The 26,767-nt window shown below is 38.3% G+C and overlaps 2 protein-coding genes across 2 annotated transcripts in view; both read right to left on the bottom strand.

The window, feature by feature from the left end:
• LOC307125838 (NACHT, LRR and PYD domains-containing protein 3-like) overlaps nucleotides 1–22,693 on the bottom strand; it is a 68,657-nt gene extending 45,964 nt beyond the window's left edge. Inside the window, exons 1-2 of the mRNA XM_079816005.1 lie at nucleotides 22,610–22,693; nucleotides 21,412–21,830 (exon numbers count right to left, since the gene is read on the bottom strand). Coding sequence (XP_079672131.1) covers nucleotides 21,412–21,779 — 368 coding nt within the window. The 5' untranslated portion in view covers nucleotides 21,780–21,830; nucleotides 22,610–22,693. The remainder of the gene's footprint in view (nucleotides 1–21,411; nucleotides 21,831–22,609) is intronic.
• A 693-nt stretch (nucleotides 22,694–23,386) lies between these two features.
• On the bottom strand, nucleotides 23,387–24,070 carry LOC307126054 (protein NATD1-like). The gene is made up of 3 exons (XM_079816402.1): nucleotides 23,902–24,070; nucleotides 23,602–23,720; nucleotides 23,387–23,520 (listed from the first exon to the last, which is right to left on the bottom strand). Exons 1-3 carry the CDS (start codon nucleotides 24,065–24,067, stop codon nucleotides 23,401–23,403), a joined length of 405 nt encoding a protein of 134 aa, XP_079672528.1. The 5' UTR covers nucleotides 24,068–24,070; the 3' UTR covers nucleotides 23,387–23,400.
• Nucleotides 24,071–26,767: the final 2,697 nt, after the last annotated feature.

Raw genomic sequence — 26,767 nt, 5'->3', positions numbered from 1 at the left:
GAACGCAACTGAAATGAGAACACAAGTGTGCTTACCCATTTTAGCAAGAGTGGGTAGTAAGAATTATTTTTAATTATCAACAGTATTTCATCTTATTTCTGTTGACAATGTGTAGTAAAATAAATAGGCCTAGCCTACAATCATTTAATCTGGAGTGAGGTGAAACCAGAACAAAGTTGTTATTAGCTAGCTGAAAATTTTTATTAAATTGCATATGGTAGAAAATTAGACTAGCCTATTTGTTAATTTGTAATGCTACTTTTTAATATTGATATGATTATATACCAAAACAATTATCTGTAGTGTAAAAAATGTTTGGTAACTGTCAGATTACTATTGTATGTTTGACTGTTTTTTGTTTCCACTGCTACATTTTATTTATTTAAAGAAGTTAGATTACATTCTATTTTAGATTTGAATGCACAATTGTTTTTTAAATAAATAAGAATTCAACACCTTACATACATCTGTTATTTTGTCTTAGTTATGTTTAGTTAGTAAAGTCTGGTGCCTTTAGTCTCTTCAAGGAAGGTATAAGGTGGAAGAGAAGTTTATTATTAATTCAACAATATATCGGATCGGTATCGGGTATCGACAGATACACAAAGCCCAGGCATCGGTATCGGTATCGGGACTGAAAAAGTCGGATCGGTGCACCCCTAACACACACACAGACGCACAGAAAGACTCGCGTCAGTCTCCTGCTCACATCGAGTTATCTTTTGCTCATGAACAAACAATTACAACAACAGCACAGAGAATTTGGAGTATTCTCATATTAGGAGTCTTAAATGAGTTAAATAACGTCTTAAATGAACTTAAAGTGTTGTGAGGAAATGAGATGCGCGGGACAGCGCGTCAGATCCGCGTCAAGTTCGTCAGCGGCCGTTCTTAAAGTGACAGGAGCACTGATGATGCCTGTCATTAATGTCCATCAAAGAACAATGGGAACAGAAAAAATTGCAGCTTTAATGATGATTAATCTATATTTCATTTATTATTTATGCAGTTAAGAAAGGTGTTTGATAACTATTACATTTCTGTATATGTCTAACAAGGAAGGCACAGGTAAAAATAACATGTATTATAATGGGGTTATGTAAAGATTGTTTTAAGTTAACTTAAATGAAAAGTTGTTGTTTTTTTAAGCCTAATAAATGTTGAAATTGCTTTCAGTTATACTGTAATGTAACGTCATTAATGTTTCATAGAGACATCAGTGATACTGGCCTTCATTCATAAAAACATGACAATACAACACATATTTAAAATATGCTGTCAATAAATTGTTTCTATATTAATTTGGAGAGTAACTGAAATTATTACAATACCAAAACATTAAAAACGTATTAATCGTGATTAATTACAAAAAAAAAATGTGATTAATTAGTTTTTAAAAAATGTATCGATTCCCAGCACTACCTAAAACACAATCATACATTGCAGTTTTCCCAGCTGTTTATTCAAGTGCATTTTTTTGTTAACAGACTGAGAGTCCATTGCTTTTTTTTTGTTGGTAGTTTTGTTCATTTATTGTGGATATTTAAAATGCTTTCCGTTTTGAGTGTTAAATAGTCTTAAGAAATAAAAGTTTATTGATCTTTGAAAAGGTGTACCTGCATTATTATGCCATTATCATTATTTTAGATGAAAATGGTCTCAGAACGACAATATTATCGTTTATCGCAATAATTTCTTGGCCAATTCCCAGCCAGCACAGTCATGTGGGGCCCATATGGGCGTCACCTGGGCTGTCTAACTGGGGCCCAGCCAGTTTTGTCCTCAGTTTCCATGTAGGCCCCACATGGGCTAGCCCAGATGAACTGAACACTGCTCAGTGTGCACACTACAGGCTGTTAAATGTAACTGAATCAGTGTTGGAGTTAATGAGATAATTAAGTGATTAATAGAGTAATGACTGAATATTACTGAAGACTCCTGATGATAACAAGCAGAATCACTGAAGGACAGAGAAACACAACAGACTTCAGACACAACTTCACAAAAGCATTATCAGCTTCCCTTTTTACCTATTAGATTGACTTTCTGTTATCTTAGTTTTTATTGATAATTCCCACTGAGCAAAGGTGTACGTTGAAAAGACGTCCACTGAGGAGCCAGAATGAACGATTTTATGACGTCTGTTTTTGACGTGTTCTGCACGTCCGATATAGACGTTCATGGAACCTCAAGGTTAAAAACTAGTTCGAATTGTGGACATATTTTCCATTTGTAATTGCAAAGCAACTCACAGAGAGTGTGTGTTTGTCCAGAAATCATGAAAATAAAAGAAACTTAGCTCACACCTTTAGACACTTTAGAAAACTTATCATCTGTAATTCACACATCTTTGGATCGGGAGAGAATCGTGGGATTCAATCCAGGATCTTCTTGCTGTGAGGAGACAGTGTTTCCCACTGAGACACTGGTGCTGCCCTTAATCACAGACATAAGACACACTTTGACTATTTCTGTCAGACGTCTACAGAAGCTCTTACTGAGAATTAACAGAGGTTTAGATGTTGATGTTTATGTTTCATTTGAAGGCACCATTGTGGCGGGAAGCGTTTGCTTTAGTTGGGCTCTTGGTCCCCGTATTTATGTTAGCTTTTTTTTGGCTGCTGTAACTGTGTGTGAGAAACACAATAGTTATGGCTGAGAAAGCAAAGATAAAGTGACTTCAGGTGTTGTCAGCTCCTTGTTGATGACTAAATCATCAGAAGTCTAGAATCTGATGTTGTGCTTTTGAGTTTTGTGTTCTTGTTTGGCAAAGAATTATTTGTTTATATACTATAACCTTGTGAATCCACTGTATCGGGACTAATAGCAATAAAATAATCACTTATCCGGAAAGATGATAAAAAAGAATGTGCACATTGTTTTGAGAAAATATTTCAAATAGTCACACGCAGACATCAAGATTTTGCATATGATTCACAACAACGGTGACAATCATAACAAAAAAAACTTCATGCTGCAATGCATGATGGGTAGCTTCAAAGTACAAAACTCATGCTTGATTGTCACCGTTGTTGGGAATCATATGCAAAATCTTGATGTCTGCGTCTGACTATGTGACATATTTTCTCAAAACAATGTGCACCTGCTTTTGTATCATCTTTCAGGATGAGTGATTTGTTTATTGCTATTGGTGTCAATACAGCAGAGGTACATCACAAGGTTATAGTATATAAACAAATTATTATTTGCCGAACAAGAACCTAAAACTCAAAAGCACAACATCAGATTCTAGACTTCTGATGATTTAGTCATCAACAAGGAGCTGACAACACCTGAAGTCACTTTATCTTTGCTTTCTCAGCCATACAGTTTCACACACACAGTTATAACATCCAAAGAAAAGCTAACTTAAGTACAGGGACCAAGAGCCCAACTAAAGCAAACGCTTCCCACCACAATGGTGACTTCAAATTCACCATAAACATCAACATCTAAAGCTCTGTTAATTCTCAGTAAGAGCTTCAGTAGACGTCTGACAGAAATAGTCAAAGTGTGTCTTATGTCTGTGATTAAGGGCAGCACCAGTGTCTCAGTGGGAAACACTGTCTCCTCACAGCAAGAAGATCCTGGATTGAATCCCACGATTCTCTCACGATCCAAAGATGTGTGAATTACAGATGCTAAATTGTCTAAAGTGTCCAAAGGTGTGAGCTAAGTTTCTTTTATTTTCATGATTTCTGGACAAACACACACTGTGTGTGAGTTGCTTTGCAATTACAAATGGGAAATATGTCCACAATGAGCACATTCAAACTAGTTTTTAACCTTGAGGTTCCATGAACGTCTATATCGGATGTGCAGAACATGAGTCAAAAACAGACGTCATAAAATCGTTCATTCTGGCTCCTCAGTGGACGTCTTTTCAACGTACGCCTTTGCTCAGTGGGAATTATCAATAAAAACTAAGATAACAGAAAGTCAATCTAATAGGTAAAAAGGGAAGCTGATAATGCTTTTGTGAAGTTGTGTCTGAAGTCTGTTGTGTTTCTCTGTCCTTCAGTGATTCTGCTTGTTATCATAAGGAGTCTTCAGTAATATTCAGTCATTACTCTATTAATCACTTAATTATCTCATTAACTCCAACACTGATTCAGTTACATTTAACAGCCTGTAGTGTGCACACTGAGCAGTGTTCAGTTCATCTGGGCTAGCCCATGTGGGGCCTACATGGAAACTGAGGACAAAACTGGCTGGGCCCCAGTTAGACAGCCCAGGTGACGCCCATATGGGCCCCACATGACTGTGCTGGCTGGGTTTATCGTCCAGCAAAATGTGTTTTCGTGACAGGCCTATTCAGACTCTGGTGATACTGTTGCTCTGCTGCTACTGGACCTTACGGCTGCGTTCGATACAGTCGACCACCAAATTTTATTGTCTCGACTGGAGAACTGTGTGGGCAGAAGTTTTTCAGTTCAGGTCAGTGATGCCGTGTCCTCTTCGGCTCCTCTGTCGTGCAGAGTTCCTCAAGGGTCTGTCCTTGGGCCGCTGCTCTTTTCAATGTACCTGCTGCCTCTTGGGTCAATCCTCAGAAGTCACAATGTTTTGTTCCATTTTTATGCTGACGACTGCCAAATATATGTGCCGCTAAGTTAGTCAAAAACCCTTTCAGAGTGTCTGAATGAAGTGAGAGTATGGATGGCTATGAATTTTTTGTATATAAATGAGAGCAAAACTGAGTTTGTGTTATTTGCTCCTAGTGACTCAGCTGCTGCGGTTCCTGTGACCTGGGTTGTCTAACTCGAGCCATTAGCCCGGTGGTTACAAACCTGGGAGTCAAGTTGGACGGTCGTTTAAAACTTGATGCACAGATTAGTGCAGTGGTGAAGACCAGCTTCCTCCAGCTGAGGCAACTAGCCAAAGTAAACCCGTTTTTATCTCGACATGATTTTGAAATTTGAATCCATGCTTTTATCACCACTCGTTTAGATTATTGCAATGCACTTTACACTGGTTTTAGCAAATCACTTATGGCACGATTACAACTAGTCCGAAATGCAGCTGCTTGTCTTTTAACTGGAACTCGAAAATTTGACCATATCTCACCCATCCTCCAATCCCTGGCTCCCTGTGCACTTTCGCACTGATTTAAAAATTATTTTATTTGTATTTAAATGTCTGCATGGCCTGGTCCCCCAGGACCTGTCTGATCTGCTCGTGCCCTACACCTAGGGGTGGGCGATATCTCAATATTTAAAATATATAGAGATATTTTTTAAACACAATATGGATTTTGACATATCGTACATATCGATATATTGTTTGTATTTAATTCTGATTCCGGCACTTTGCTTGTTTGCCTTCTCTGTGCTGTGCCCACCCTCGCTCGCTCCCCGCCTCCTTGCTTTTGTTCCCCCTCCCCTCGCGTGTTGTCTCATTGAACATGGCGGCGTCCGCAACCAGCCCGGAGGCGACAGAACGTCTAAAAAAAAAGGACAACTGGCTCCATTATATGGAGATACTTCGGTTTTAAGGCGTCGGACGAACAGCCGACAGATGTCTACTTTCGTGAATCCCGAAAGTTGGTGCCAACCAAAGCTTCTAGCACTACAAACCTTTTCCACCATTTACAGACAAGGCACAAGCTCGCATACGAGGAGTGCACCAGACTAAGGATCCCGGCCACTAAACCCACTAGCTCTGGCAACACTCCACTCACTACAAACACTACACAGATAACACTCCTCAAATCTTTAACGCGGAGTGTAGAATATGAAAGAAAGAGCGCAAGGTGGTGTAGCATCACCGAGTCCGTGGCATTTCATATAGCGGTGGACATGGCACCCATTTCCGTCGTTGAACAACGTGGCTTTATACGTATTATTTCTTTTATTTTACAGTTAAATTATTATTTATATAATCAGGAATTTTTTTTATCTTAAATGTTGCAGAAGCACTTTTTTACTATATACACTGCCTACCTTGAGTTGAGTTGTTTTATTTTTGAATGAAAATAAGCAATATATTATTTCTTCCTTTATTTTACAGTTAAATTATTATTTTTGTATACAGGGATTTTTTTTTTTTAAATGTCGCAAAAGCACTTTGTTCCTACATGAACTGCCTACCTCTTTGCACTTCAATAAAAAAAAGACTTTGTGGTATTTGGCATATTTGTTTTTTGCAGTAGTTTTTGGGGGGTTATTTTTCCTGTAAAGATATCGAGATATATATTGTATATAGCAATATATATCGAGATATATTTTTTGCTCCATATCGCCCAGCCCTACCTACATCCCCTTTCGTTCGCTCCGGTCGGCTGACCAGGCTCTGCTGGTCGTCCTCAAGACCAAACGTAAATTCAGAGGTGACTGTGCGTTTGTCGTGGCAGCTCCGAGACTCTGGAATGAGCTGCCTCTGCCCATCAGACTGACTGAGTCTCTTCCTGTTTTTAAATCCCGTCTTAAAACTCATTTATGTTCTTTGGCTTTTAACTCAGTCTGAGGGTTGACTTTTAGTTTTATATTACTGTTGTATTTACTTTTATTGCTATTTATTGTTTATTATTTTTTGTTGCGCCTCTGTTGTATGTTATTGTTTATTTATAGATTGTGTTCAGCACTTTGGTCAACAGTGTTGTTTTTAAAGGTGCTTTATAAATAAAGGTGGATTGGATTGGTTTAGGAAAACATTAATGTCACAGCTGCGGTCTGTGGCAATGTTAATCAAACAACAAAATACTAAGAGAAAATGTGTTTGTGTGTGTGTGTGTGTGTGTGTGTGTGTGTGTGTGTGTGTGTGTGTGTGTGTGTGTGTGTGTGTGTGTGTGTGTGTGTGTGTGTGTGTGTGTGTGTGTGTGTGTGTGTGTGTGTGTGTGTGTGTGTGTGTGTGTGTGTGTGTGTGTGTCTCTGTGTCATGTGCAAGTAAACTGGTCACTAAGATTAAAAAAGCTGCTTTTCTGGAATTTTTATTTTTATTTTTGTGTTATAAGTATAATTGATTCTGAAACAATATTCTCACCAGTGTTCTATCAGCTATGACATTTAAATCTTTGCTATGACATATTTACATTTGCATATTTGTGATATTTACCCCAAGGACATTTTTCCCCTAATTTTATAAAATGAGAACATTTTAAATTCTTGCATTTGATCAATAAATTCAATTAGAATAATAAGACATTTATAGGGCTTTTGCCAATCAAATGAAATAATTTACACTGAAAGATTAAAACTGCATTGGATAATGTTATGATTGTTTTAAAGCTACACTGTGTGATATTTTCCCCCATCTAGCGGTGAAAAGGTATATGACCATCCAGTGAATATTAGTTTCTGTTCCTCTCAATTCCGATTTCGTTTTAACTCCTACGGTGGCCGATTTAGTCCAAGATTAACATGGCTTCCAGTTTGACCTCGTCCACATTCAACAGGGTGCCATCGAGTGTTAAAACGCGAAAGGCGAAGCTTTAATATACGGGTATGTCCCTCTTTGGCTAATGTACTTTCAAGATGGAGGGGCAACATGGCGACCCGCAATCGAACCCCTCACCCGTATGTATTTTCAATGGCATATTATAAACTTACAAGAATACTTTATTACTTGAAAGAAGTAAATATACATTAATGAGCACATATATTTTTGAAAGAACTAAGTGTTTTTAGCTAAGAATAAACTAAAAAAGTTACACAGTGTAGCTTTAAATATATTTGAATATACAAACAAGAAATGTTGGAAAGAATAATACTTTAAAACATGAAACTAAACCGCCAGTAGGTGGCGCAGTGACCGTCTTAATCAGTGGTTTTCAAACCCTGGGTCGTGACCCTCGGGAGGGTCAAGAGACTTAAAAAATGGCTCGCCAGGATGATTTAAGGAAAATGGAGTTACATAAAAAAAAAAATTATAAATAGTTTTCATAAAATCAGTCTGTAGGCCTATATATATAATTTTTGAGAGTCGCGGCGCTCCTCAAACAAGTTCACGGAAAGGAAACCCAGATGACAGAAAGCGCATCTTGATTTCTTTATTTTACAATAGCACAATGCAAGTAAACTCTTTGCAATTTTGAACGATGTCCTACTAACCAAAATGACAGAGTATTTTATGTTTTCTCTGCTCGTTCGTGCAGGCGCCTCACGCGCACACAACATATTCCAGCATTGCAAACTTGACATCGCAGCAGGGACGTGCACAGGGGGGGTTGCTCAGGTTGCCCGGGCAACTGCCCATATGCCCTTCTCGACTCACGTTGCCCTTCCGAGGTGGAAAAAAATAAATAAAAAAATCGTACAATGGATGCAGAATTTCACGTAGGCCTAGATAAAAAATGTAAAAAAAATTTGCAAAGCCTCATTCACTTCCATATTCAGGCACCCGTCCGAAAGTGAAAGTCAGTAGGGGGGAAGGGCAAACTCTGTTTACGTGGCTGCAGCGCTGCACGTGACCGGCACCTGAGCTGAGCAGAAGGAGATTGTCGCGGTTGTCGGGTGAGACGACTTAACGTTGTCGGAAAGGTATAACAAACCTACGATCATCATCATCAAGTTTTATGAAATGAATTAAAATCTTCATAAATCCAGGATGAGTTTGCCACGTTTAGCCTAAATTATCAGACAGATAGCTTGCAGACAAGCAGCAGCTACTATTTTTTTTGGTAGGCATTAGGCAAACTAAGCTACATGTCTGCTGATAGTTCGTTTCTCACATTTCGCTTTAGCAAGAAGAATGAATGATGGAAGTAATGCATCACATTAATTATTTTATTCAAAATGGTTAAATGCCTAAATCCTATCACTATTTTAGGTATTGTTTGAAGTAGAGCCCTGCATTTCTGTCCGACGGGCCCCGACATTTTTACGCCCCTAAATTAACTTAATAAAGAAACAAAATGAAATATAACTACTTTGACATTAAAAACAAAACTGAACTATTTTAATGGCTGCAACTAATGTGTAATAGGGAGGATATAAAAAAAAAAAACACGGGCTCCATGCAGGGCTCTAGTTTGAAGCCAAGATGCACACTGAAAAGAGGCGGATTCAGGGGTTGGTAGGGGAGTGCCCTTTTTTTAGGTCAGAGCAACTGCCCCTCAAAATTCCTGTGCAGGTCCCTGCATCGCAGTCAGTTCATTATCAACATAAAATAGTCAACCTAACATATAAAGTTACACAGCTCAGCTCAGTTTAAATAGTCAGTAGTAGCCTAAAATTCATGACATTCAATGTGAGCACCGCCGCTGTGGTGTTTCCAAGCACACTTTGTGCATGTGAAGAGGATGTTTTCCATCAATATTTGGACACGAGTGAAGTACAAAGCCTATAATAAATAATGGTTTAGCATCCAAGTACATTGCGAATATGGAAACATTTGAATGAGAGAGTTAGGCTATGCTGGTTACTTTAAGCTTCTCATTAAAGGGATAGTTCACCCAAAAATTTTAATCCTGTCATCATTTACTCAGCCTCAAGTTGTTCCAAACCTGAATGAGTTTCTTTATTCTACTGAACACAAAAGAAGATAGAGTGAAGAATGTTTGTAACCAAGCAGAGAAAGCAACCCTTGACTACCATAGTAGGGAAAAAAATACTATGGTAGTCAATGGTTGCTCTATCTGCTTGGTTACAAACATTCTTCACTCTATCTTCTTTTGTGTTCAGCAGAATAAAGAAACTCATTCAAGTTTGGAACAACTTGAGGCTGAGTAAATGATGACAATTTTAATTTTGGGGGGAACTACCCCTTTAAATTATTTTGTTTTGGCTTTATTTATAGCCTACTTATATTTTTTAATTCTTGATCTGTTCTGAATACCGTTACATTTAAAGGATTTTGTGAGGCGTTGTGTCCGGGATAGCTCACTTAACTGGAGTTATTGCAAACAAGGAGGCGATGAATATTTCACATCTTACACTTTATTCCCCGTAGGCTTGCTACGATAGTCGGTGTTGCCGGTGTTACCGGTGTCCAGACTCAACACCGGTTACATCACTTACCCACCGTGGCACCGCCCACCGTCTTTTTGATTTGTTTATAGTAATAAAATAATTTAGCTCCGTTAGAGAACAGACAATACAAATAAAAACTGAACGTATCTGCTTAAGAAAGCAGGATCCGACCGTGAGTCTCGGCAGCGGCAGGAGTCATTCATCAGATTTAAGAGTGAGGAGCTGACTGAGATGATCGCGGAAGATTTGGTTTCAAAGTGAAACGTAAAAGCGCCTATTTAAGGGAGTTTGTCATTTGTTTTGTTGTTGTGTTTTTCATTAAAAATAATAGGCTAATGAACCCACAATTCAAGCAACCCGCAGCCGAATTGGCGCTAATTAAAAACCGAAAGTAAAATGTGCACGGCCGCACAGAGCGCGCATTGTTTTCTTTCGCCTGGCTCCGCTGTTCGAGTCTCCGCTACGCTGACTGCGCGCATTTATTTTTGCCGCGCGCACCCTCGCGCTCGTGCGGGCGCGTCGAGTATAAAAAGGGCTTTACGGACGAACGGTTATTCATTCATGACGTGCTTCTCAATCATAGACTGATCAATGCTTGATCAGTGCCCTGACTACTGAACTAGGGAACTGATTGAGACGCACCCATTGCCTCACAGAGCGCGCATTTACAGACGAGCTGTCATTCACGGTGTGTGCGCACTGGCGGGTTTTCCGTTCAGAGCGGTCGCGTGTGCATGTTACTTTCGGTTAGATAGAATTAGTGATTTAAAAGCCTCCGCCGGTGATACCGGTATTACCGGTGTTGTCACACATCAATTAACCGGTGGGAAAATTTCCTCACCGTCACATCCCTAATTCCCCGTGACACTTGCGTAACAGTCTGTCACACATGCTATACCGTCCACAGCGTTACTTAATAAACAAAACAACTTGATTTGAGCAACAGAAAACAGAAAATAAACAGCATACATGGGAGTGCTCGAGGCGCAGTGCAGTCTGAGTTTCATTTGTTCCCGTCAGTAACATTATAGTATGTGTATTATTATCCACCATCAATCTAAATGTAAAAACATCACAATCATTCTCTTTTGGTGATTCCCTAGTAATTTTTTGGTGTTGTACGTTTTAATCAGGCTACTTGTCCGGTCGGGCAAGTAAAATTCTCTTTCACTTGCCCATTCAAAAAGTCTTTCTCTTTTCAGCGCAACACATTTTGAGCTAGTAAGCTCCCTGTCACGTGACAGTGGAGCGCAGTTAAAGGGAGTGATTGATGGCTAATACTAACCAACCTAAAGTCAGCTTTAAAGTTAATAGCGTAAAGATTAAGTTTAACTGGTTATGTGATAGAACGGTGGACCGTCACTGTATCAGTTCACAGTGGGCACATACTGTGCAGTAATTAGCAAACGTTTTGTAGAGAAATGAAAACAGGTCACACCTCAACAACTATTTGACCTCGCACAAATGCTCCCAAAATATATTTTGAAGTCCCACGAGTGTTTTCTGTTGGACAGATTCAATCCCTTTGGCGTAGACTCAGATTCTTCTTTTTTTTCTTAGCGATACTAATACCAGCTTTTCCTAAATAAATTTGAGCAAGTACATAAGTACACAGCCAGTGTTCAAAACTATCTGCTTACCTTAGCTCGATTTACAACGTTATGCTTGTAATACTGTTTTTAATTACAGTGGTACTGGTGGATTTCCGCGGGAAATTCAAGCATATCTTTGCGTCATTACGTCACATCTGAACATATAAATAAGGTGTCTCGGCTAGTAGGCTATATTGCGTGTGAGGATGTTGGAGGTGGGGATTTATAGCCTTTTCTCACAGCACTTGATATAATTTGATGGCGGATCCAGAAAGGTTCAAATGACAATCATCAGTGACAACTGGAGATTAATTTGTTGTAAAATGCAAAAGACTTCGGACTTTCGGAAGCCTTCTACAGAAAAAAAAGAGACTGCAACCGGGCCCATGAGAAAACAAGGATAAAAACGGCTTTTGAAAGGTGGCGTGAACTCCGTGTTTTGAAGGGGTTTAAAGCGGATGCAGAGACAGCTTTTTTTCTGCTGGACAGATAAGACATTTCAATTATGTAACAATAACACACTTGTTCGCTTACTTCATACAGTTACAAAGTTTTTTTTTGGTTGTGCTTTCTCGTTTTGATTTGTGCATTATGGTAAAGTAAGGGTAAAGCCGAGTAAGGGTGAGAACCTACACTGATCTCACGGTTCGGTTCGGTTCCTTTCGATTACGATTATCATGCCATCGATTCGGTTCGGTTCAATATCACAACGCATCACAATGCATCGAACGTGCACTGCATCCTCAGGTATACAATTTTGTCAGTCAGTCAGCCTGCTCAAAGAAAACACGCTTCTTGAATGTATCAAACATCAAACAAAACTCAAGTCTGGGCACAGAAGACAACAGGAGCGTTTAGGTACACAAAATACTAAAAGCCACTTCAGGAGGTGGTCTGGGCCGCATTACAGTCAAAACTAGAGTAATGCATCTGGTTGTTGAAACATTTTACTCCTCCCAACAATGCTAAAAAATAAATATAAATAAAGCGTTATGGGCTATATGACATGTTATAGCCAGATATGACAGTGCTACTGAAGCACACATCGCCACAGACAGCAGCTGTGTACACTCTAAAAAAAAAGGTTCCATATGGCACCAAAAATGGTTCTTGGCTCGTAATTATAGGGGAACCTTTTTAAGTGCTATATAGCACTAATTTTGGTGCTTCAGTGGTTTTCAGCGGTTCTTCACCGGTTCTTTGAATAAGGTGCTATATAGCACCGCTTCCATATACAGAACATGTTAAGATATGGTGCTATATAGCACCAAAAGTGGTTCCTCTATTACCCCTTTTCCACCAAGGCAGTGCTGGTGCTAGTTCGGAGCCAGAGCCTAGTTTCAAATCAGTTCTTTGTGTTTCCACACCCAAAGCACCAGCTCCGAGCCAGGAAAAGTGGTTCTTAAGTAGCACCAAAACATTGCTGGGCTAGAAGTAAGAACTGATTACGTCAGGCGTTGGGGGCGGGGTTACCGTGACCAACAAGACCAGCTTAATTTTTAAGTCTACACTTGTGACCACCATTTTTGAAATAGCAGCTAATGGAGCTAACACCTGCTGCTCGTTTGTAATCTCTATACAATTTATGGCGAGCTGCACGAATGCGTTGGATTCGCTGTGTCTTGATGCCGATGTAGGATCGTAAAGCCATGTGCATCAATAATAACGCAACGGTTGCATTGTTGATGGAAGGCTTGTTCAAGATGCAGCAGTGCTGTGCAGACCGATCGCCATATGACAACGAGTTCAACGAGGGCATACGACTCCTTGTGCTTTTGATTCACTCATGCTGTGTTTTGATATCATACGCGGATCGGTATGCGCAGCGTCGATGCATCTCAAACAAGCCTGGTGTGTTTGTGTTTACGGCTGCCTCGCTAGCGTTGCTGAGAAAGATGAGACGTATACAGTGACGTAAGACCTGGCTCTGTTGTGGCTCTCAGCATGTGGAAAAGCAAACGGTTCTTAGAAGGCTCCTCAGTCGAACCAACTATGAACTGGGACTAGCACTGGCTCTGAACTAGCACCCGGTTCATTCTGGTGGAAAAGGGATATCAGATTACGACGAAGAACCATTTTTGGTGCCATATAGAACCTTTTTTTAGAGTGCATCTCTTCATCAAGCTAATGAATTACAAGCTAATGAGTTGCACAAACTACCGCAAATAAAACCGAAAGCAAGTCGCAGGTGCTCAACATACAATCATATTCATTAAAGCTACACTGTGTAACTTTTTTAGTCTATTCTTAGCTAAAAACACTTAGTTCTTTCAAAAATATATGTGCTCATTAATGTATATTTACTTCTTTCAAGTAATAAAGTATACTCGTAAGTTTGTAATATGCCATTGAAAATACATAAGCTAATGGGAACTAACGGTGGTCGCCATGTTGCCCCTCCATCTTGAAAGTACATTAGCCAAAGAGGGACATACCCGTAAATTCAAGCTTCGCCTTTCGCGTTTTAACCGCTGGCACTCTTTTACGGTCTATGGTGGCACTGTACAAAATTCCTTGCCTCGCGCATGTGAGCGTCAACTTGTTCAGACTTGTCTGGTGCATGTGCAGAGAGTTTTCATCTCAGCAGCGTCCAGTAACAGAGTTATACAGAGTTTTCCTGGCTTGTTTATTCCTCAAAAGTCTGTTTTTCCTTGTGTGGTATTTCTGTGCGTTAATAACTCCGTAAGTAATAATAGTTATTGTCATTGTAGATGTGTTTCAGAGTGTGTCATCGCGTAATTCAGTTGATGTCACCTCAGAAGTATTTTTGTGTCAACATACAATAGCGTAATGCTCACCTATTTGAATAATCATTCAGTTATTTTGTTATCAACAATGTTTATTCGTTTATAGAAAATATTTGCTTGTAATGTATGTTGATGGAAATATGTATCAGGTCTGATCGGCATATTAACAATTGTTATACAGAGCGCACTGCAGTGCTAAAGCTGCGCACACACTTAATCCGACACCGCTTGTTAGCAGCAGCAGCGGCAGCTCCGCTCCTTTTAATGCAGCTGCATTTAGCGCCTATATATGGTACAATAAGCTCTGGTTTACGGTTACATTTTACAAATGTAACTTATAAGTATAGTTATACAGTTCTTAACTGTGTATCTTCTGTCATGTCATTATCATGTATATTTACCATCCATATTTGTTCTCTCACAGAAACCACATTTATGTACATATCCAGGCAAACCTGTTTATGCCTTGCAATTGGATGAATAAACATTACTATCATCAAAGTTCACTCTGGATTAGCTGCAGTTCTTTCTAGCCGAATAATTAGGCCAGTTGAGTTCCAACCATCCCACTGCGCACAGAATATCCCACAGGCACCGTGTCGAATGTGGACGAGGTCGAACTGGAAGCCATGTTAATCTTGGACTAAATCGGCCACCGTAGGAGTTGAAACTAGGGATGCACGATATATCGGCAACATATCGTTATCGGCCGATAAATGATTATTTTTGATGTTATCGTTATCGGTCCAATAAGAAAATTTGACCGATATAGTCAAGCCGATAGATAATGTATTATTTCCTTCAGCTGAGACGGACGCGCTGTCCACCATGATGGGTTTGAATTGCTCTAAATATGTTTGGAATCACTTCGAAAAGGAAAATACAGCTATGTGCAACATGTGCAGCGCAAGTCTTCTATAATCTACATAAAATGATAATGATAATGAGAATAGGCTGTAAAAGAGCGTTGTGTTTCAGCGCGTTTGTTGAGGGAAGAGCGCGCCCACGGAGTTACACCTTCATGACGAGCACAGTCAAGTTCGCTTGTGCATTCACAGCCTTTTGTGCCATTGTAAGTTGTAATATTATATTTATTATTATTCTGTGTATGTAATCCCATATAGGATGCGTTTGGTTGAGTTAATAAACGATGCAGTAAAGCACTTCATTGTACCGGTCTTTAGCTTCAGCGCGCGCCCACGGAGTTACACCTTCATGACGAGCACAGTCAAGTTTGCTTGTGCATTCACAGCCTTTTGTGCCATTGTAAGTTGTAATATTATATTTATTATTTTGTGTATATAATCCCATATAGGATGCGTTTGGTTGAGTTAATTAACGATGCAGTAAAGCACTTCATTGTACCGGCGCGCGCATTTCAAACAGAAATGCACAGCATTAATAACTACTGGGACTGTCCTATACATAACACTGCAATGAGAATATTTATATTATAAAACAGTGAATTCTCTGGGTTTAGTTGTTTTTCAGCGCGCTGTTGTGGGAAGCGTCAACAACGCATTCTGACCAGCACAGTCAAGTTCGCTTGTGCATTCGCGTCATTTTAAGCATATGTAAGTCGTAATATTACGTTTTTGTAGTATAAACATCTGATTAAAGTCATATAGGATGTGTTTGGTTAAGTCAATAACCCGCAGTGCTTCACTGTACCGGTGATCATCTTAAGTTTCAGCACGCTCTCAAACAGGGGAAGAGCATCCACATGAGTTATAACCCTTCACCTATGCGTGATTTTGTGCTAATATAAGTTGTAATATTATATTTATTTTGTATAAATATCTGATTGTTCTCATATATGATGCGTTTAGTTGTTAATTAAACTTCTAAGCGCTTCAGTTTATGGTTGTTCGTTCATTCTCTCCAGCTTCAGCGCGCTCTCAAACAGCAACATTATTCCTAATAGACTAGACTAATATTACAGATGTTTACTATTACTGTAATATTAAACATATTTTTTTTTTCAAAAACACAGAAGCATTATTTTTTATAATTAGCACTTTTATTGTTCTCGTATCATTTCCATCAACAATATGGTTTGATTAAAACCATTTCTTTATCGTCTGTGCGGAGGTTATTTCATGCACTTGCATTCTGATTCTTTATTATGCAGCCTCAGTAATGCTGTTCAATTACTTGTTTGCATTATTTATGTATATTATTTTTATTTTTTAGACAATATAATTTTTGGTAACATTTTACAAATAAGGTCTCATTTTATTAATGCATTAACTATCATGAACAAACAGAGAGCAATAACCTTTGTTTCTTTTAGTAATAAAATGTTTGTGTTTTGTAACAGTCCATTCACAGTTCATACCTAATGTTAAAAGACACAACTTTGGGTCTGAATATGTTGAGATTAACATGAACTAAAATTAATAAATCCTGTTGAAGTATTGTTCATTCATTGTTGGTTAACTAATACTAACAAAAATTAAACCTTATTGTAAAGTGTTAAAAAAAAATTTGGCCATAGGAGTGTAAAATTAATTTGAAAAGGTAAGGAATCTCACACTGGTTCAAATAGGCTACTGTAGTGTATAGGTTTGATTTATGTTGGGGTAGTGTTTGGGACATGGCTTTTAATGGTGAGCCTTTTGTTTTTGTAATCAGGCTCTCAGAGTTTATTAAAATTTGTATTTAGATTTATCGGCCAATATATCGGTTATCGGCTTTCAAATATTAAGAATTATCGGTTATCGGTATCGGCCAAAATGTTCATATCGGTGCATCCCTAGTTGAAACGAAATCGGAATTGGGAGGAACAGAAACTAAAATTCACTGGATGGTCATATACCTTTTCACCGCTAGATGGGGGAAAATATCACACAGTGTAGCTTTAAAAGTAAAGAAACCGAAATACATCTTACCAGTGCTGTAGCCACGCTTGCTCCTATTGCGGTCTTTGGACAAAAAAGCTCCACAAGTAGTAACCTAGAATACTGTCTAACACTTGATGGCTGTTCTGTCAAGTCCTCGTCGTCAGTGATGAACCTGGGTGTGCTCTTTGATACCAATCTTTCGTTTGAAAGCCACGTTTCTAGCATCTGTAAAATTGCATTCTACCATCTTAAAAATATATCTAAATTACGGCACATGCTCTCAATGCAAAATGCTGAACAGTTAGTTCATGCGTTCATGACCTCAAGGCTAAATTATTGTAACGCTCTACTGGGTGGTTGCCCTGCTCACTTAATAAACAAACTCCAGCTGGTCCAAAACGCAGCAGCTCGAGTTCTTACTAGAACCAGGAAGTATGACCATATTAGCCCAGTTCTGTCAACACTGCACTGGCTCCCTATTAAACATCGCATACACTTTAAAATCTTGCTTGTTACTTACAAAGCACTAAATGGTTTAGCTCCCCAGTACTTGAGCGAGCTCTTAACACATTATACTCCATCACGTCTACTGCGGTCTCAAAATTCTGGCCAGTTGATAATACAGAGAATATCGAAATCAACTGCAGGCGGTCGATCCTTTTCCTATTTAGCACCTAAACTCTGGAACAATCTTCCTAGCATTGTTTGGGAAGCAGACACAGTCTGTCAGTTTAAATCTAGACTAAAAACACATCTCTTTACTATGGCATACACATAAAACACTTTTTCATTTAAATGATGGTTAGGCTGCATTAACTAGGTCAGCCGGAACCGGGAACACTTCCCATAACACCTGATGTAACCGTTACATCATCAGAGGAATGGCATCTACTCTAATGTTAGTCTCTTTGTTTTATCCCGAGGTTTTCTGCAGTCAGCCGGATCTGGGACGTATACAGATCAGATGGTGGACCTGCGCCCAGACATAACCAACCCATGACCCTGAAGTGTCTGCAGAGACCGTGTCAATTAGACGCCCCCTGAAATTACCTCATCGACACGGCATCCTCAATAAATCTGTCTCCGGCGTGATGACTCCGATCCTTCTAATATTCCTATTTAATAATTGTTAAATCGATATGTCATCCTCAATAAACCCGTCTCCGGCCATGCGGCTCTGATCCTTCGAATATTTCGATCTAATATGACCCCTGACCTGTAAAGTTGCCAGAATAATAATCATACGCTGTTTGTTAATTGGCCAGAGGAGAACTGGCACCCCGACTGAGCCTGGTTTCTCCCAAGGTTTATTTTTCTCCATTATGCCCTGATGGGGTTTTGGTTTCCTTGCCACTGTCGCCTTTGGCTTGGCGTGCTCAGTTGGGGACACAAAATGTTCAACTAAATATCCAAATAAATCTAATTAGTAAACTAAATGAACCAATAACCATATAAACTAAATTACTGATCTAAAGCCCACATTGTCACTGTATGATAATTGAAATGAGCTGATGACATCACCGTTTTCTCCGGAGCGGCTGTACGGCCGAATAAAATTCTGTTGTATTATTTTCCTGTTTAACACTGTGAAGCAGCTTTGAAACAATCTACATTGTAAAAAGCGCTATATAAATAAAATTGACTTGACTTGACTTGACTTTGATTTTGATTTTGAAATTAGCTGATGATTAATAAAATGCAGCTCATATCTGTTGTTTTCGGTGACGTTAACTCCATTAAATCAGCATATAGTGCGAGAATTGGAGATCGGATTTATAGCCCTATCCGTTTTGCGAAGATACATTTATGTGACCAAATGTAAATTAAATCGTTTTGATAAATCAGATAGATATCTGATCTGTAAAAACGCATGAAGTGACCAGGTGTAAACAGGCCCTTAAAGAACTCTAACGTTGATATAATTTGATCCATTTTTGGCTGAGCTGGGTGCACCTTGGCACTGAAAGGCGTTAACAGCTCATGATGAAAACGGCTGACGTGGTTTCTCAAGTTAGTGGTATTACCCCATGCACATTTTATTTGTGCATGACATGATTTACACACAGCGCGTGTCTTCTCCAGGTCGTGCTTACCATGTTGTTCAAAGCCGAAATGTGCCCAGAGATGTCTGCTTCTAAAGTAGTTGGAGCATTTTAATTACTCGCACTTGCGTCTCGCCTCCCTCTGCCATTGTTTGCTATCGCGACAACGCACGTATGTGACAAATGACGTCGGAAAAGAATCAGTACATTTAGGGTGACCATACGTCCTGTTTTTCCAGGACATGTCCTGTTTTCAAGTCCTGTCCTGGCCCTAATATAAAAATGTTCTATCCATACAGAGGGGGCATACTTTAAATATATTGAAATGAATAAGGAATCTTTGAGTAAACTTCGAGTATCATTTGAGTATCTCATTGCCGGGCAGAGTGTCCTGGTTTTCGGTAATCAAAATATGGTCACCCCAGTACATTACCGGGTTTTTCCTGTTTTTGTGGAACTAATGGTCACTGTTTTATTTGTTAAACACAATCCAGAATCCACTAAGTACACACTACTTCATTATAGAGAAAACAATAAATGAAAAAAAATATGTAATCATAAGGTATGACAAAAATATATATTAAACTAGGTGAGTGGATAGTTAAAAAAATTGCAATTACAAAGTAATTTGAAAAAAATCTTTGGGCTAATTTGATAAAATCTAAACATATAAATAAAAAGGTACAAATTACTTTGTGTTCTTATAAAATATGTTTATGAAAAACCATTTATACTATTAGATTTATATATGAATGTAGATAATTATATGAGCCTACACAAATAATATAAAATTACAAGATGTTTAATGTAAACGTATTGTGCAGCTTTGTAATGGGGCAACAAAGATATGATAGATACGAGAGAACAAGATAGGCTTTTAATAATCTTTCAGTGCACAAAACTATGAAAATATATGAAACGCTTCAAAACAGTGCGGCACAAAGCGATTATGGGCATCCCGGGTGCAGAATGATGCGCTTAAAGCAACATGGAGTTTTGCTTTCGCGCATTGAAAAGTTCACGGCATAAAGAGAAGAGATGTGAGCGCACAAATTCTAGCCTATAATGTATATCTGTCCAACAGTTCACAGATAATTTGTGTCTTCACAGTTTTTAATTCCAGTTATTGTGCGTGTGATGCTAATTAATATTCCTTGTGTTGTCACCCGGTAGCGAGTACAACATCGTTCAGAAACCGCTAGATAAACTCCAGCAAGATAAAGTCATTTTATGCAAACAGCCCTTTATCTACAGATCAAGTATTATAATGTGAATATATCATCTTGGAGTGATCTTTACCGTGCTGCTGCTGACTGTCGTAACCGAATGCGACGCGCAGTTTGAATGCTGAACGGAGAATGATTGACAACTGCAGCGGAGGGAAGACGAGTTCCCTTTCGAGAGAATCACTCGTATTACGTAACATACGCTGGGGGACTCCTAGTTCCTCGAGAATTGAAGCAGAATTGTTTCCTTAAAATTTGTCCTTAAAACACAGTGCAGGTGCACAGCAGACCGTATAAGCGCACTCATTACTTCACAGCTTCTTTTGCAATTTTTTATTTTTATTTGCAAAACTTTATTTATTTTCTTTTGCAATACTTTATTCTTTTGCAAATCTATGTGGCATTATTTTGATTCCATATGTCTGAGTTTTGTCGACAGACAGAGGCGGCACGAAATTTGACAGAGGTGGCCTCCTCGTAATTCTCTATGCAGGAAAAACCCTGCATTATAATCGGTTATGGTCTATTACTGATCCGATACCGAATAGTCCTCGTCTGCATCGCTATGCATCGAAGAAACAATTATTTTCGACACCCCTAGTGCCGAAGTTGATAATTCCGCGAATAGTTGCAATTGCAAATTTCGAACGGAGATGGCGACAAAGAGGAAAAACTACGGACTGTAGCTTTATTTTAAATTATTTAAAGATTGTATGAATTACATCATTACACCAGTAAGTGGCGACAAGAGACTTTAAAAAAAATTGTTACTTATCATTCATTCAAGAGATTTGTTCAGTAATGAAACAAGTGAGGTCTTTATTATGAGTCACTGAATATTCATTCAAATCGATTTTTAAAAAAAAATCAAATAAATTAGATATTTTAAATAGACTGCAGCAATTTTGTCCTCTAGTAAAGTACATGTTTTTTTCTCAGTTGTCTATCCAGAACCATGGGAGATCTGTGATCTCTATTTGAAACAAAAAAAATAAATATATGATTCTCAATTTATACTGAATTGTGCAGCTCTAGCAGATAGTGATTGGTACTCACACAGAGTTAGATGGTCCATCATTGAGATCAGGGGGGTGAAACATGGAGTTGTTACTCTTCATAGACACACAGCTGAATCCTGGAGATGGTCCTTCATTGAGATCAGGGGGGTGAAACATGGAGTTGTTACTCTTCATGGACACACAGCTGAATCCTGAAGATGGTCCATCATTGAGATCAGGGGGGTGAAACATGGAGTTGTTACTCTTCATGGACACACAGCTGAATCCTGGAGATGGTCCATCATTGAGATCAGGGGGGTGAAACATGGAGTTGTTACTCTTCATAGACACACAGCTGAACTCTGGAGATGCTGCTCTCTGAGTGTCAACAGAAGCCTCCTCCTCTCTCTCCTCACACACACTCATTTTACAGGAAGGTTTCTGCTTCTCTTCTTCCTAGATAACAGCTGTATATGCCTGTATGTGGCAAGAAAAAACAAGAATAAAACACTGAATTTTGACAGTTAAATTAAAGGAACATGCCGACTTTTTGTGTCTGGTATTCCCTATGTTACGGGGACAAGATGTCCTCATAAGCATATAATAATGCCAGTATATTTTTGACTTTTATTTATTTTTTTGGTCAGCTAAAAAAATCATAAGTAAAGTGTTTACAGATAACATTGAAACAAAAAACATTGAACTGTTTGTCACTGGAAGAATGTATGTTCATAACTTGGAGAGAACCTCGCCAGAACATTAGCCAAAGTTATGAGAACATTTCCTGTTAGCTGAGATAAAGACAGTGATGTGAACTAATCAACTTTTCTTTTAATTGAAAATATGCTATAATAATTGACATGATCCATGTAATTCATAACTGAATATGATGAGACAATAAAAGTTTTGTGTTTTGACATATAAGAGCGAATGTGTGCATATCCAAGACATAGTTAAGGCCTTGTTCTCAGTCTAATATATTTTGCTCTTAATTGTTTCTGTACTCATATACATCGTTTCATTTAGTTTATTACTTTCCTGGTAACAGCACAATAAGCGACAATCAGGAACACAATCTGTGTAATGTTAGGCCAAGTTTATCCATTTAGTGTCAGTTTCCACCGTGAAGTAGCGATCAGCTTTAACTGAGTTCGACATGTTTAGACGCAGATGCTCTGATCTATAGAGATGCTGATGATATTACATTGACTATTGATTATGATATTTGTAGATGTGAAACATTTTAACAAACTTACCGTGACATGTTATGAAGACATTTCTGATCTTGAATTCTCTAAAATGGAGGCAAGTCATCATATACTGCTTTCGCTTTCACGGACAGACAGGTGAGTTGGCGAAAAACATCAAGCCCCGCCCCGAACTGAACGTGATGACGTGACGCAATAAAATGGGGATCAGTTATTATTTATTTTTTTATGTATTAACAATGTCCAGTCAGTAAGATAAAAAAAAAAATTTTGATTACTTTTATTCAGCAAGGACACAGTAAAATAAATAAATTAAAAGTGAAATTTCAATAAATGCTGAACTTTTGAACTTCCTATTCATCAAAGAACCCTGAATAAAATCTTTACAATTTCCACAAAAATATTAAATAGCAAAAACTGTTTTTCAATATTGACAATAATAAAAACTATTCTTAATAACGGAGCATCAAATAATATCAGAATGGTTTTGTAAGGATCATGTGACTGAAGACTGGAGTAATGATGCTGAAAATTCAGTTTTATCATAGGAATAAATTACATATTAAAAACACATTAAATGTAAAACACTTTTACAGTTCACTGTAATCTTGGTTATTCCAAATGTCTGAGTGTGTACATTAATGAAATAATAATAATAGTCTGCAAGCTGCTAGTGTGTTCAGGTGGTTGCTAGCGCGTTGTTAGGGTGGTTTGTGGAACTTGGGAATTGTTGGACAGTTGCTGAGTGGTTGCTAGGCTGTTGCTAAGCAGTAGAGTGGTCACTTAGATGGTATCTATGTAAAAACTTCTCTGAAGGTGTTGTGGGTTTAATTCTGTCTTTATTTATCTTCAATGTGAGCCTGGTATCTCAGATGTGGATTTTCATCCACATATTTCCTAATGTACCAACAGGATATCCTCGCTTTCAGATTTTCTTCAACCACGAAATCCAGAGCCGCCTGAAGAAGAAAAGAAGTTGATTAATGAGTCACAGGAAACAGTAAACTTGAAGAACTGAGGAAGATGAAGAGCGGTTTGACCTTTGCCAGGTGTGCAGCTACACCTTTACCCCTGTGTGACTGAGGGACCTCAGTAGACATCAACTCCACCTGATCATGACTGGTGGTGGTGTACTTCAGCACTGCACTGCTCGCTGCTCCTGATTCACACGACAGACAGGGGATATTGATATCAGTGTCATAAAATCACATACAGGACTCGAGACTGTCTCATATGCTAGTGTGCTGTCTATCTAGTGGACAGTGCGTGTGAATCAGCGGTTTTGATGGTCCGAAGCTCATCTCGGGTTTTGAGACCGAATGAATGTTATTTTCTCTTACCGCCGCAGTCAAGAGTGATTGTGAAACGCTGATTGTGTCTGTCGTGAATCACATTTAGATTCGAGACGTCAGTACATCCACAGCATTTGTGTTTGCTGAGTCGTTTGCTGCTCTGATATCCTTGAGTGAACCACCGACACGGAAGAGACAGAAGGTGTCGCGCCATGATGTGACGTCACCAAACACTAGCAACAACAACAGAGGCGCAGTGATGACGTGTATTGCCCTCTCACGTCAGTTCTGCGTTCCAGATCGTTTTTATTTATTTATTTTAATTAGCTTAGTTCAATTACAGACAAGTACAAAATAATAACAACATCAACTAAAACATATGAACATGTACAAATAATAATAATAAAAAAAAACTGAAATAAAGTCTAATATTAGGGCAGTTACATGAATTTGAAAAGCTTTAAAATATGTATTGTTTTAATACGTTTTTTGTTTTGTGATCTCATGTTTGAAAGGGGTTCGATGTATATTGTGAGATCAGTAGGCCTATTATAAAAGGTTGGCTAATATATGAGGGTTTCTTTTGAGTAATTCTTGTCTTATGAGTTGGTTTGTATCATGCCCTTCACTTTCTAACTTCCCTCCGTCTCGTTCACTTGGATGTGCGCCATTGCTTACGTTGCATGAGTGTCCACTACTGGCGGTACCTTTGCACTGAACTGGAACGTCCTAAGCCCTTGATCACTTGGAATCCACTATGGAGTTGATTTATTATTTATTTTATAAATACAGATGGGAGGTAACAGATTCTATGTTGAATCACAAAAAAACCATGTAAAGTTCATACACTGTAAAATCCAACAGTGATTCTAACTAACACTTTTTAGTTAACTTTACTTAATGTCTTAGGCTAATTGTACAAATCTAGTAATCTGTACTATTCACATACTATTCCTTGTTTACTCAGAAAACCCGAGTTAAGATTAATTGATTGATTTGAGTGACATGTTGTCAAGCAAAAAAAACAAACAAAAGATCTCACCATTATGGTGATCAGTGTTCACTTTGGTTTGGCACTTGGAACATTCATATTATTGTAATTCTCTTCCTATTGATGCAGCGATGCAACAAGAAATCCCAGTGATTTGGTTTCAAAGGAAGATAAGTAATAAATAGGTTGCTTTTAAAAGTTGAGGTTCTGACTGAATAATTTACTATATTTAATGATTTAGACAGTAATTAGGCATTTGTTAGCACAACATACTATTCCTATTTCACTTGGTTTTTAAGGCAATCGGTTTGCATGCTTTTTTGAGTCTAACTTAAAATTTGATTTTACAGTGTACACTACACAGTTGAGTACATAGTGCATAAATACATAGTGTAAAAGTGCATAGTGTATAGTGCGTCATTTGGGACACAACTGTAGACCAGTCAAAGACCAGTCACTCCCTCAGTCAAATTCGAGGGAGTGAGGATCTGTCCATATCCGTCCACTTCACGAAGTGGAACGCACTTCAAAATGGTGGCAGGGATTCCCCCCCAGGGGAAGTGCTTAGGGAAGTTCACAAGTGCATGTCTAAAAGTGGAGTGGAACGCAGCCCTGATCTGACCCTCACCACTGAGCAACAGATCCTCACACGATATAAAGTAAATAAGTGAACTTTTTTCAAACATTTCAGCATGTTTTCAATTGTGTTAGTACAATACACAAAATCACAATGTATCCTTTTCACAACACAAAATAAGTGTTTCATCTATAAACGTCATTCACAGACACTGCCTTTTACAGTTTTTTTTATTCGCTTTGGTACTATTTTCACAAGCAAGGTGTGCATTTTCAAAACTCATGGTACTAATATCACAACAGATCATCAAAAGTGCACTTTTTTCAAACATTTAAGCATATTTTCAATTGTGTTAGTACAATACACAAAACTACAAAGTATCCTTTTCACCACAAAAAATAACTGTTTCATCTATATAAATGTTTCATTCACAGTAACTGCCTTTCATAAAGCTCTTTCTATGAAACTTTTGATTTGCATCTCTTCTCGTTCAGTTTAATACATTTGTCTATTATTTAATCCAACAGATCTTAATGGTTAATCAATTAATCATTTGGTTCCCCTATAGATTTATTTTAGATATTGATTCTATATACATAGTTTCTACTTTGTTTGCAATTTCCGATATAGATAACCATATGTAATTAATTATTTTTACATTATAAGCAATTGATCTTAGATTATAACTACTATGTTCAAAGTGCGTGCGCGTGTGTGGCCTGGTAAACTCTACATTATGGGGACAAGATGTCCCTATAAAGATGGCAGTATCCTAATTACTTGTCCTTGCAGGGACTTTTTTTTTTTTTACTGTAATGTAAAAATGTAGAAAGTTTTGTGTGATTGATAGGTTTATGGGTAGGGTTAGTGTAAGGGGAGAGAATATACAGTTTGTAACCATTATGCCTGCTTATACCCAGAAAGATAGTGAACCAGACATATGTGTGTGAGTGTGTGTGTGTGTGTGTGTGTGTGTGAGTGAGTGAACAGAGCAGAGTAGAGTATAAAGGAAAGGAAATAGTCAATGACAATGTAACATCAGACTGATCAGAAATACATCAGAAGAAGGGAGACAGATGGCATCAAATACAGCATTTTACTGTACATTACAGTATGTATGCATTTGATACTGTAAACAGATTACCATGGTAGAGACACATTACTGTAACTCACCCTTATAAAGCTCAACTACAGTAGATTCAGTCATATGGTACAGTGAGAGCATTTACTGTATTGGCAGCAAACTCTGTTCTATAGCCCAGAACCTCATGGCTGTGTTGTAACTTCATCACACCTTTTGATAACACACTGAATAGATAGATACTATTACAAACATTATAGATTAA

The sequence above is a fragment of the Gobio gobio genome (genome assembly GCF_949357685.1).
Source record: "Gobio gobio genome assembly, chromosome: 1".
NCBI classification, from domain to species: domain Eukaryota; kingdom Metazoa; phylum Chordata; class Actinopteri; order Cypriniformes; family Gobionidae; genus Gobio; species Gobio gobio.
The sequence above is the reverse complement of the archived record's forward strand: the minus strand, read 5'-3'. Positions and strand labels throughout refer to the sequence as shown.

What these genes read in the sequence shown, in the direction of transcription:
- LOC307126054 (XM_079816402.1), bottom strand. Translation starts at nt 24,067, where the DNA reads ATGGCGCGACACCTTCTGTCTCTTCCGTGTCGGTGGTTCACTCAAGGA. An exon ending in AATCACTCTTGACTGCGGCG is followed by an intron (nt 23,721 to 23,901) that starts GTAAGAGAAAAT and finishes CGTGTGAATCAG; the next exon opens with GAGCAGCGAGCAGTGCAGTG. An exon ending in TAGCTGCACACCTGGCAAAG is followed by an intron (nt 23,521 to 23,601) that starts GTCAAACCGCTC and finishes TTTCTTCTTCAG; the next exon opens with GCGGCTCTGGATTTCGTGGT.